This window comes from Bicyclus anynana, chromosome 20 (assembly GCF_947172395.1).
Source record: "Bicyclus anynana chromosome 20, ilBicAnyn1.1, whole genome shotgun sequence".
Lineage (NCBI taxonomy): Eukaryota > Metazoa > Arthropoda > Insecta > Lepidoptera > Nymphalidae > Bicyclus > Bicyclus anynana.
The window spans coordinates 10,691,335-10,704,407 of record NC_069102.1 but is presented as its reverse complement, the minus strand read 5'-3'; the positions used below and the strand labels follow the sequence as shown (position 1 = coordinate 10,704,407).

The 13,073-nt window shown below is 34.6% G+C and overlaps 1 protein-coding gene across 2 annotated transcripts; it reads left to right on the top strand.

Moving 5' to 3' along the window:
* The first annotated feature begins 5,262 nt into the window (after positions 1 to 5,262).
* On the top strand, positions 5,263 to 12,081 carry LOC112058034 (uncharacterized). 2 transcript variants are annotated; one of them, XM_052887828.1, is made up of 10 exons: positions 5,263 to 5,432; positions 6,250 to 6,279; positions 7,065 to 7,091; positions 8,160 to 8,195; positions 8,526 to 8,552; positions 9,023 to 9,049; positions 9,730 to 9,759; positions 10,870 to 10,893; positions 11,099 to 11,125; positions 11,214 to 12,081. In XM_052887828.1, the coding sequence occupies exons 1-10, from the start codon at positions 5,354 to 5,356 to the stop codon at positions 11,243 to 11,245; spliced, it is 339 nt and encodes a 112-aa protein (XP_052743788.1). In that variant the 5' UTR covers positions 5,263 to 5,353; the 3' UTR covers positions 11,246 to 12,081. The 2 variants fall into 2 exon arrangements, with proteins under 2 accessions (XP_052743788.1, XP_052743789.1); XM_052887829.1 differs by lacking the exon at positions 8,526 to 8,552 and having other exon boundaries at positions 5,267 to 5,432.
* The last annotated feature ends 992 nt before the right edge of the window (positions 12,082 to 13,073 follow it).

The following is a 13,073-nucleotide window of genomic DNA, read 5'->3' as shown; positions in this document are numbered from 1 at the left end:
CCAGCGATAATTTCGTCAATTATGGACCGATTTTGAAAATTCTTTTTTTGTTTTGAAGGGTTTACTTCCAGGGTGGTCCCATTTTTTTCATGTCAGGATCTGATGATGGCATCCTGGAGAAATTGAGGGGAACTTTCGAAAGTTGTAGGGACGGCTAGTGCGTTTGTTAGTGTTTCCATAAGATATTTTAAACCACTACAATTTTATGAAGGTTTGGAGTTGGTCTGATGATGGAGCCGAAACACAGACGATGGAACTCGTCAATGATTTACAGCAGTCACCTTTTGTTTGGGCTTGATTAATTGGTATTGATGAGTACTTTCCACCTATATGGGTTGTGACTGTATTAAGGGTCTGGTGATGAAGACGAGGGACAGTGAAGAGAACTCCTCGACGGTTCACAGTAGCTACCTCGTGTTTGGACTTGATAAATTTGTATTGATGAGAACTTTCCACCTAGATGGATTGTGACTGTATTAAGGGTCTGGTGATGAAGACGAGGGACAGTGAAGAGAACTCCTCGACGGTTCACAGTAGCTACCTTGTGTTTGGACTTGATAAATTTGTATTGATAAGAACAAAAGGTCGCAATACAACTGATGCAGGGGCTAAACTTTTAAAACATATTTATGAAGCATGGGAAGGTTCTAAGAATGCTATTGGTGTGTTCTGCGATCTGTCCAAGGCGTTCGATTGTGTTGACCATAACACCCTTCTACTCAAGTTAAGCCACTATGGCATCAAAAATGTTGCACTCGATCTCATTGCCTCTTATCTCAGTGATAGAACACAGAAGGTATGCATAAATGATATAAAGTCGCATGGTTCCACTACCATAATGGGCGTCCCACAGGGTTCAATTCTGGGTCCTTTTCTATTTTTAGTGTACATAAACGATTTACCATACCATGTCAGCGGCATATGTGAGATTGTACTGTTTGCTAATGATACATCCTTAATTTTTAAGTCCGACAGAAATAAAGATAACTCTGACGACGTAAACCGTGCCATATCGCATGTGTCGCATTGGTTCACTGCAAACAATCTACTTTTGAATGCCAAGAAAACAAAATGTATTGAGTTTTCATTGCCAAATGTTATAAAACTAGATAAGTCTATAATGATCGATGGTGAAACACTGGAAATGGAGAGTTCCACAGTTTTCCTGGGAGTGACCTTGGATTGTAAACTTCAGTGGGGTGCTCATATAGAAAAACTGTCTGGTAAACTTAGCTCAGCGGCATTTGCCGTGAGAAAAATAAGACAGTTTACTGATGTCGATACAGCTAGGCTTGTTTATTTTGCGTACTTTCACAGCGTAATGTCTTACGGTATTTTATTGTGGGGCAAGGCTGCCGATATACAATCTATATTTGTACTTCAAAAAAGAGCAATTCGAGCAATATATCAATTAAAATCACGCGAGTCCCTTCGTCAAAAGTTTAAAGAAATAGGTATACTAACAGTAGCCTGTCAATATATATATAACAGTATAGTATATGTAAGACAAAATATTAATTTGTACAAACGAAAAGGAGATCTAAACCCACGTCTTACTAGACACGGGCATAAGTTAGTTATTTCTGCACATCGTCTCCAAAGAGTAAAAAAATCTTTTGTAGGTTTGGGTGTACTCTTCTATAATAAGATCCCCAAGACTGTGATGGACCTGCCAATGCATAGCTTTAAGCAATGTGTTAAAAAACATTTACTTAGTCGAGGGTACTACAACATTGATGAGTTCCTTAATGATAAAGATGCTTGGAGGCCGTTGGATCAGCTTCCACCTTCACACAGGAAGTAAAACTATAAGAAATGTAAACAGTAATTGTTATCAATTGTAAATTATAATACTGTATGACTTTTTCAAAAGAGCAACTGTTGAGTTTCTTGCCGGTATCTTCTCAGCAGGACCTGCCTTCCGAACCGGTGGTAGAATCTTTACAAATAGTCAACTGACGTGTCAAAAGTGCTTGTAAACTGAGCCTACTTGAAATAAATGATTTTTTTTTGATTTTGATTTTGAACTTTCCACCTAGATGGATTGTGACTGTATTAAGGGTCTGGTGATGAAGACGAAGCACAGTGAAGAGAACTCCTTGACGGCTCACAGTAGCTACCTTGTGTTTGGACTTGATAATTTTGTATTGATAAGAACTTTCCACTTAGATAGGTTGTGACTGTACACACGCAGTAGGTGTGCTAACACTAAAAATAAAAAAATAAAAATGTTAATAAAAAAAATTCAACCGACTTCCAAGTCAAAAAATAACTTTAACTAAAAAGCAAAAAATAACATCCTACCTATGTGCTACCTTCTGATCAGTTTGAAGGCGGTGCCAAGCCAGTGTCGTGTTTTAATTAAAGCTGTTTCTGAAAGAACCACATAAATTTTGTAGTTAAAACGTGTTTAATTAAAACATCACTGGCTTGGCACCGCCTTCAAACTGATCAGAGGGTAGCACATAGGTAGGATGTTATTTTTTGCTTTTTAGTTAAAGTTATTTTTTGACTTGGAAGTCGGTTGAATTTTTTTTATTAAAATTTTTATTAACTATCACTTTAAATGTATGTAAAAAATGTCAGATGCATTACCAAATCAAAGTACCTACAATAAAAATGGAAAATACAATAAGACTTTATTTTCTTTAATAAAAGAAGTTGTGTAAACAAAAACCTAATTTAACTTAACTTATTGCAAAAAAGCATCCGGAGAAAATTACCTCGACGATTCTTATAATTTATTGATTATTGATGGATCGCACGATAGTCTATTACTTGAAAGACGTAAGTGTTTAATTGTTTTAATTTTACAAGCTGTTTCATTGTTTATTTAATAACATATCGTGACCTCATCATCATCATACTGAATGCAACATAAATACAATCAATTGAAAAACTAATTTTCTTGTAAATTTTTGACATTCATTTTTAATTTTTGAATGATTTGACACTGATTGATGTTGAATGCAACATAAATACAATCAATTGAAAAACTAATTTTCTTCTAAATTTTTGACATTCATTTTTAAGTTTTGACTGATTTGATGTTGTATTACACCTGACATGGCATTTATAATAATATTGACATTGTATAATATATTCTGACAGTTTAATAATAATTAATGGTCTTCTTCTTTTATGTATTAAGTAACATTAAAACAGAAACTGGTATATTTTTATTGTTGTTGAGAATGCCCTGTCAAATCATGTTAATTATTCTTTTTAGTTTCATGTTATTTTTTTTATTTGTTTAAACCATGTTAGCATAAGCAGTTAGTAATATAATATTATTTTTAATATTCATACACCTGTTAAGGTAGAAAGTATAAGAGCTTGTATCTAAAAGAACAAACTGTAAACCATGCATTTTCTAATGAATAAATGAATTATTATTATTATTATTATCAGCCGATGGACGTCCACTGCAGATCGCAGATACCCTGCGCGCACTACTTCATACTCACACAGTCCTTCCCTCTGCCCCGCGCGAACGGATTCACACCCGCGCAGTCTTCCTCCCCCGTCGCCTGCATATCAACCGTCGCATGCATGTCTTCAACGAACTTGCTAAGCTATAGCGTCAAAGAGTAAAAAACAGCTATACATCTAAGTTCAAAAACTTTCTCATTTAGTGAGATGGCTTTGTTTCATTATGATCAGCCGTAAGGTAAAAGGTTATGTGAATAATAATAAAAAAAAAACCCGACTGACTGCCTGACCTGCTCGAACCTAGTCATCCGCCTCGCGTATTTTGTATAGCGATTAATAAATAACTTTTTTGTAATTTTAAGTTTTTTTTTTTAATATGGACATTTTAATTTTGATAAGCCGTGATACCCCAGTGAATATGACCTCTGCCTCCGATTGCGGAGGGTGTGGGTTCGAATCCGATCCGAGGTATGCCTCCAACCTCGAATAAATGATTGAAAAATTTAAAGAATTTTTACTATTTTACTCATCAAAAAATTATGACTATAAAATACGCACTAATCAATTACAAAGACGTTTACGTATGACTAAAATACGCTGACACCGTTTACTAATCCTTCCAATGAGTCCAACATGCAACGGCCAATACCACACCGTGCTGATACGGTTTGCGGTTCAAATGATGTGGACATAGCTTGCACTTCATAGAGGCAATTATGCACTGCCTACCCTGCCCCTGTAGACAACTGGTACGTCGATTCTCTTTGTACGATTGCAAAACGCTTCGAAAACTAGAAAAATGTATGGGAATGACATTTGCTATCGACAGGTCACGTGATCAAGATCTGATTCTCATACATTTTCCTAGTTTCCGAAGCGTTTGCGATCGTAAAAAGAGAATCGACATGCCACTTGGCTACAGGGGCTGAGACGTTGTAGACGATATAAATGTTTATGTGCTTATATTGGCTACTGCGCCGTCATTTTGTTAATACAAAAATCCCATGCCATTGGGCTTTGTGTTTGTATAAGCAGAAACTCGCAGTTTTACTCATGTAGTTCCCATTATTTAATTTTATCTATATTATCTATACTAATATTATAAAGCTGAAGAGTTTGTTTGATTGAACGCGCTAATCTCAGGAACTACTGGTTCGATTTGAAAAATTCTTTCAGTGTTAGATAGCCCATTTATCAGGGAAGGCTATATGCTATATTTTAACCCCGGGAACGAGAACCACGCGGGTGAAATCGCGCGGCGTTAGCTAGTTATTATATATTAGTCTATGTTACTCCCTTAGAATGTAGCTTTCTATTAGTGCAAGAACTTTTCAAATCAGTTCAGTTGTTTTTAGTTTATTCGTTAGATATAAAAATACAGTTCTATCTTTATATTATTAGTGCAGATTTGCTTTAATCAGCCAAATACTCAAAATCTCTCAAAAACTAATGTTAGTCGTGATTTAACCGTATTCTTTATTTTTTTTTAGTTAAATTTTTTTTTTCTTTATACGTGTACTTATATACGAGTATACTCATTCATAGATTTGGTAAGTCATAATATATTACTTGGAAGGAAATGGAGGAGGCCTTTGCCAAAGTTGGGCAAACAGACAAAGTTGTTGGTGTCACCTTAAATTAAATAATTTGTAAAATATGTACCTACGTCTGAATAAAGGCTATATTATTATTAGTATTATTATTATTATAATATATTACTTATGAAACGTACATAGTTATTTAATATCAGTTTCAAAGGGTCCTTCCATATATTTCTGTACCTTTAATCGATATGACGATAACGTTATCGATTCGATAAAAAACTGTCAGAACGTTTATCGTTATAAAAACAACCACGAATACAGTACAAGCATTGTAAGTTGTTTTACATAGTGTCAAAGTGTTCTGATATTACATCAATATGAAAAGTTTACTAATTTTTCCGACGGTACTTTTTGCTGTGGTAGCTATTACGAGCGCTACCTCCCAAGATGGCGGTGGTAAGTACCAACGTTGGATTATTTTTTTAATAGCATTCAATAAAAAATGTACGTTTACCATGTTTGACTGTGTGTCCGTCTGTAGGATTATAGCTTCAAACGGTAGGACTGATTTGAACGTAGTTTTATGTAGATAGATAAATTATATTACTAGCGAACGCCTGCAATTTCGTCCGCGTGGAAATTAATGTAAACCTTTTTTTTTATTCTGTACAAGACTTGACCTTGACTACAATCTCACCTGATGGTAAGTGATGATGTAATCTAAGATGGACGCGGGCTAGCTTGTTAGGAGGAGGATGAAAATTTACACTCCTTTCGGTTTCTACACGGCATGGTACCGGAAAGCTGAATCGCTTGGCGGTACGTCTTTCCCGGGAGGGTGGTAACTAGCCACGGCCAAAGCCTCCCACCAGCCAGACCTGGACCAATTAAGAAAATCTCAATCGCCCCAGCCGGGGATCGAACCCAGGACCTCCGTCTTGTAAATCCACCGCACACAACGTTAACGGTAGGACTGATTTGAACGTAGTTTTATGTAGATATTACTAGCGGACACCTGCAAATTCGTATAAAATATATGAAGCCTTAACTTTAGCATTTTCTGTTCTGTGTTTGTAGTACAGAAAATCTAGAAAAAAAATGTTTAAGATTTGTAAAAGAATTACAGACTCGAGATTTTTTAACCATCAGTGATGTTCAACATCACTCAGACAATGAATATCATAATTCAATTCAATACCATAATAGTGTTTTATCTCTATTAAAATCAAAATTATTTAATTTATTAATTATTGTTAATTCATTTGTATTACAGTTATCGTTGTCGACGTCCCTGACTCTGACGGTAAGTATAACTATGGTATTATTTTTATATTATTATTTTTAATTTATAACAAAAAATACAAAATATTTATTTCCTAAAATATGGCTATAGTGATTACAGTATTACTACTGCAACTAGTCACTAAAGTGCCTACCTACTCCATTTACTTTGACGCCCTACCGACGAAGATGTAAGATTTACCGCCGTTCCGGTACGATGTCGCGTATAAAGGTCCGTTTATATCTACAGACACAGTGCATCACAGACAAGTCGCGCGGCAGACACCCACAGACACCGCCTATTCACTCTGTCCAGCAGGTAGCTTAGACACTTACGAGTCTTTTTCATAAAATAAGTCCCCCAGACGTGACTCATCGTCATTTGGTAATAGCGGTCTTATTGTCATTTGTGTAAGGCGATGTACATTTTAGTTCAGTTTTCATGAAAAGGACTCTACAAACATGAACCCCACACAGAAAATATTCTTTCCGCGAATGCTGGCCGGGCGCGGCCCGTGTCTGTCACGTCGGCGCGGCCGCGTTAAGATAGATATAAATACGTTAATACACACTGTATAGAAGAATATTATTTTGTCTGCCACGGCACGTGTCTGGCACGCTAAATGTCTGTAGATATACACAGACCTTAAACTTAGATAGAATAAAGTGCCTCTTCAAAGAGAGCCCGCTTCCATATTAGATTACATCATCACTTAACATCAGGTGTGATCAGTCAAGAGCTAACTTGTCAAAGAATAAAAAAAGCAATAACTTATACCAAGACTTAATGAAATTTATTTCTTTCAGATGCCTTCCCGAACAATCCTAAAGGATGTGAGTTACAAACTATCACTATACTATTGAAACTACTTAAGTTTTAAGGCTGTATTTTAAGTTTGACTTGTGGTTACTCTTTATTTCGTTGCTGTTAGCAGTTATTACTTACTAGCGGACGCCCGCGACTTGGTCCGCGTGAAACCCTACCCCTAACCTACTCCTACCCCCCCCTACCACTACCTTACCCTTACCCCTACCCTACGACGCGACTTAAAAAGTGGAGTAACTTGTCCCGTTTTCCCAACATTTCCCTTCACTGCTCTGCTCCTATTGATTGTAGCGTGATGAAAAGTATACTATAACCTGCCCAGGAGTATGAAGAATAATTATACCAAGTTTCGTTAAAATCTGTCGAGTAGTTTTTGCTTCTATGACGAACATACAGGCAGACAGACAAAATTTTCTGATTTCATTTTTGGCATCAGTATCGATCACTAATCACCCTCTGATAGTTATTTTTGAAATATATTTCATGCACAGAATTGACCTCTCTACAGATTTATTATAAGTAGAGATTAAAATGAATAAATATCATGATTATCAGCTAATTTTTGGGGGTCCATTGGGGGTCCATTGCAAGGCCAGGCGTTCCACCGTATACAAGAGTAGATTTGACACTCGAGTAACGATCACTATATGAATTACAAATAGACCTCTTATCATATGCTCCGAAAATCGCCTTGAGAATTTCTTAGAAGAAAAAAACGGAATCGAACCTAGGGCCTCATTGATCCGAAGCCGTACTGGACCGATGAAACAGTTAAATTTAAAAATAATTATGTATATTTTTTTTAATTTAAAATAAAACACAAAACATATAAAAGCTTTGTTATCTCTCTCTCTCTTGTCGGTCCCTCATGACTGAGGATCGTGACCACCTTGGCATGTCATTTTTTGGTATACAATGCTCCTCCATCGAGTACGGTCGCTGGCCATTTGTACTGCACTGTAAAAGGTGCGGGCTCCTGTTTCATTGAGAAGACCCGACCATCGGGTTGGAGATCTACCTCGTGGCCGTTTGCCTTCCACATTTCCCTTACGATAATTATTTTTATCCTTTTTCAGTCGTCATCGACGAAGCATTCTATATGTCCCCAGATCGTAAGTAATTTTTTTTTAACATTATTAACAAATATGGAAGAAAGGTTGTTTGCGTTTAAAATTGTAAAAGTCATGCATCAAAAATGACCGAATGTAATCTAATGTGGCATTTGAAACCACCTTTTTTATAAAGTTGTACAGTAATTGTACTTGGATAATAATGAACATTGATTAATTAATATAATTTGGAATAAGTTAATTTATTTTATGAATTTAATATTAATTAAAATTAAATATTTATAGAACCATAATTATTAAAAAATAGGATTTCATTTAAATTAATATCCTAATAAACGCCAAATTTTTTTTTTTTTTTATATCATATTTCAGTTAACGCCGTAGACAAGACACACGATGGTAAGTAAGGGACCTGCCCCTTTGCTCTTTTTAGCACTGAAGCGTTAGCTATCATCTTGTACATATGTTTTCTGTGGCTATATCTTTACTATGCCATGTGGTCCTGGTTTAATTAAACTTTAACTAAAGAGGGGATTTCGGGGTTAAATCAAGTGCGTCAAATATTAACTAGGGGAGAATTTCCGGGATATAAAGTAGTTCATGTATTGCTCAATAACCTTTTCTAACTTCAAGTAAATGACTATAACACGAGACTAACAAACAAAAAGTTTTTTTTTAATTTCGTGTTAGACTATCGAGTAAATAAATAGTTATTTATAAATAAATGTTACTTAAGCTTATAGAAATATAAATAGTTGCTTATGCTTATAGAAGCACACGATAAAACGGCTACTTTTAAATCACTACAATTTTTTTACAATATTATGTTTTGATGACATTGATATTAAACATTTAATGTTTGTTTACAGTTAACGTAGTGGATAACGATGATGGCAGTAAGTATTATTAGAATAGGTACTATTTATTTTACTATTAAAAAATAACTATTTAATAAAATTACTAATAATCCATAACCTAAATATTAAAAAATAAGTTGTTGTCGATGGTAATATTAACAGACCTGGACCAATTAAGAAAACTTCAATCGGCCCTGCTGGGAATCGAACCCAGGTCATTATTTAAAGGACAATAATCAAGTACACTACAAATCTGTATGGGACCTTCGGTAGGCAAGTTCAACTATCACTAGACTAGTTCTTATATCTAGACTAGCAGACGCCCTCGACTTTGTCCGCGTAAATCAATGTAAACTTAGGGGAAATAGGGGTTCACCCCTATTTCACCTCTATATGGGTGGAATTTAAAAAAAATCTTGAATAACATTATATATATTTCGTATTTATAAATTATTTACTAACAACTTTTTAAAACTGTAACTCTAAAATTAAAGTTGAAAGTTTGTATGGAAAGTACTTCACCTTCCATACAAACTTTCAACCCCTATTTCACTGCCTTCTATTTTTAATTATAGGGTCAAAACGATTTGCTCCATTATACCAAAATTCATCTTGATTGGTTCAGCCGATTAGACGTGAAAAGGTAACAGACAGACAGACGGACTTACTTTAATATTAGTACGAGTATAGATTCTTAATATTGTATTATTTTTTTTCAGTCGATCAAGACTTCTACCGGCCCTCTGACCGTAAGTATCAGTCACGTACATTTTTAAGGTTCCGTAGTCGCCAAGTAACCCATATAGTTTCGCTATGTCCATCTGTCTGTCTGCCCGTCCGCGATTTAACTTAAAAATTATTCATCATCATCATCATCCTCATTATTATCAACCCATATTCGGCTCACTGCTGAGCTCGTGTCTCCTCTCAGAATGAGAGGGGTTAGGCCAATAGTCCACCACGCTGGCCAAATGCGGATTGGCAGACTTCACACACGCAGAGAAAATTCTAAATTCTCTGCGTGTGTGATTGTGTGCGGATTCCAACCCACACTCTCCAGAATCGGAGGCAAAGGTTATATCCACTGGGCTATCACGGCTACCAAAAACTATTACTAGATGTAATTTAACATGAGTATGAACATAAGAATGTCGACAAAGTCGTAAAATTAAATCTTGAAAAATATTTTATTAGGGTACCTCTCCTTTATGTATAATGTGGGTATCGCTATCTGTATTTTCGTGCATTATAAGGGTTTAAAGAGGTAATATAATATACGGAACCTTACATTGATCGTATTCTGACACGCCTAATTTTTTTTTCTGACCGGAACGTTGATTTACAGGGTAATGGAAATTAAAATAAATGCAATAAATGCAGGGAAAATTCTCAAGACACCATTTAACTCAAGTAATATAAATAATAGTAATCGACGGAATTTTTATTGACTTATTTATACTACAGCCTTTCTTGGTGAGTACTGTTTACCAACAAAGAAATTAGAAATGAAGGTAGAAAACGCATGGCATTTCATAACTTATTTATTTTAAATTATGTATAGTTTGTTTATAAAATGTCATATAAAATGTATTAACCATATCTAATTGTTCTAAGCTTATTAATCAAATTTATTTTCATTAATTTAAGAACAAATTTATTATAATAATAATTAGGTGTGAAATGACTAGTGATTTATACCCTCATTTTTAATTTGTTTGTTGGTAAACAGTACTCATCAAGAAAGGCTGTAGTATAGATGGGATTGATTTATCTATGATAAAATTTTACATGCATTGAACTTACTTTTTATATAACTTGATTTATATATATATATAACTTGATTTTGTAACTTTTTTTAGCAAGCGGTATCGACGACTCTGCTGGTAAGTACTCAACGTCTCTAATACTCCTTACATACAGTTTTTTTTTACCAGAGTTATTAGTTACTAATTATTTATTGTATGTAGGTATATCGAATAATTTATTGTATTAATTTGTAAAAATACCAGATTTTTACCAGAGTTTTTAGTTACCAATTATTTTTTGTATGTGTATCGATTAATAATTAATATGTAAAATTTTCAACAGGACTCTACGTCCCGGATTACCCTAAATGTAAGTTAATAAATTGTATAGTTTTAAAAGATAACGTACTATACGTATTATATAATTTTGAAATTTTTGATTTTTTTTTTAATTTCAGATGATGACCCCATGCTACGCGGCGGCGCATGAACATAAATAAAATCTTGTTTCATATTTATAAATATCTGAAGTGTACTTGCTCTGTAATGATGTAAATATTTATTGTAATTATATTATTTAATACACAAAACATGTGATCTCAATCTGCCTTTGTGTTTATCAAAATGGGCCAATTGAAACAATTTATTAAATTGTAGTCAAATATGAATCCTTCCCTACATGTTAAAGTGAGGATGATTTTTTCTTGTCTATCCCATAGTGTGTGAAAGTGATAGTATGTAGATCGTGGTCAAGCGTGAACTTATTACACTAATATTATAAAGGTGAAAGTTTGTGTGTAAGTATGTAAGTGTGAAAGTGTGTAAATATGTTTGTTCTTCTTTTAAGTTGCGGCTACTGAAGCGATTTGGTTGAAATTTGAAATGGACTTAGATTTTACTCTGGATTAACACATGGAAAATACAGTCATTATTTTCATCCCCGAAAAAACCATGGGTGGGATTTGTGAAAAACTGAATTCCACGCGCACGAAGTCGCGGACGTCCGCTAGCTAGTACCTAATAAAATAAATAAAAAATACACAGTCATTATTTTCACAGAACTTCAATAGCCTTGACACTGATTATATTATTATCACTGAACTCATTACATTTCAAAGTTTTAATCATAAATCATTTATTGCCAGAATGTGGTCATATACAGATATTGTTACATTTTAATGTTCCTACACAATCTGCCTCATAGGCGTGCAAGCCGAGTACATTATTATAATTTTTATTTACTAATATTAGAACTGTCAATCATTTATAATGTCATTTCATAAATTAAAGTCATATAACAAACATAATAAAATAAAATTAAACGAAAGTAATATTGTCAAAACATTAAGTATAAATTTACATGTTATTAATATAAAATAATTTGTCATTAAGGAACTCTGCTACTGTGTAATATCCTTTATTTAAGAGTATTTTAACCATTCTTCCTTTGAATTGCATAGCATCTAACCTTTTCAAACTCTCTGGAATATGGTTGTATATCCATGTAAGTTTCTGGGGTTATCATGAGGTTAAATGTTATCACATACGAACGAAGTTATCCCATTAAAACATTGTTCGAATAAACAATAAACAGTTTCTACGATGGTAAGCAATTGTATAACATAAACATATCCGTTTGGTTTGATAGCAAATTTAGTTCCAATAGGTAAATATTCTTGTGAAAGAGACACTTTCCATATTCATAAAAAAAAATTGCTGTCAAATGGATACGATTAAGTTACGCAATGGGGATGATCACTAGGTTTGAATATATTTTTTTTTACGAGACATTCGAGCACAGCCTATTAATAAACACTAAACAGTTTCTATGATGGTAAACAATTGCATAACATAACAGATCCGTTTGGTTTGATAGCAAATTTAGTTCCAATAGGTAAATATTCTTGTGAAAGAGACACTTTTCATATTCATAAAAAAAAATTTGCTGTCAAATGGATACGATTAAGTTAAAGGCCCTACTCACACATCTGCCGCAGGGGCAATCTAGGGTGTAGGAGTGGGGATGACCTTTAATTGCATCCTTAATTGTGATGTGTGTAGGCATGCCGGGGCAATTTGGGAGGATGGCCCTGCGGCAGGGCGGCAGGGGCGCGAGACTATCCTTGATCCCTAAGTCGTCCCTGCCGTCGGTGCGTGTGTAGCGCGATTGGGGCAATTTCTCAGTCAGTTTGTCAGCAGCTGTCACACGGAGTGCACGTACAAACAGCGTAGAATCAAAATGTGTACTTTTATAATATTCATGTGGCATAACTCACTTCTTTTCTGTAGCCATTTCTTCACCCAGTATCTTCTTTTCC

Bases quoted from the DNA above. Each gene is read 5' to 3' on its own strand.
- LOC112058034 (XM_052887828.1), top strand. From the start codon at position 5,354: ATGAAAAGTTTACTAATTTTTCCGACGGTACTTTTTGCTGTGGTAGCT. The intron at 7,092-8,159 runs GTGAGTTACAAA...ATCCTTTTTCAG, and splicing joins CCCGAACAATCCTAAAGGAT to TCGTCATCGACGAAGCATTC. The intron at 10,894-11,098 runs GTAAGTACTCAA...AATTTTCAACAG, and splicing joins CGGTATCGACGACTCTGCTG to GACTCTACGTCCCGGATTAC.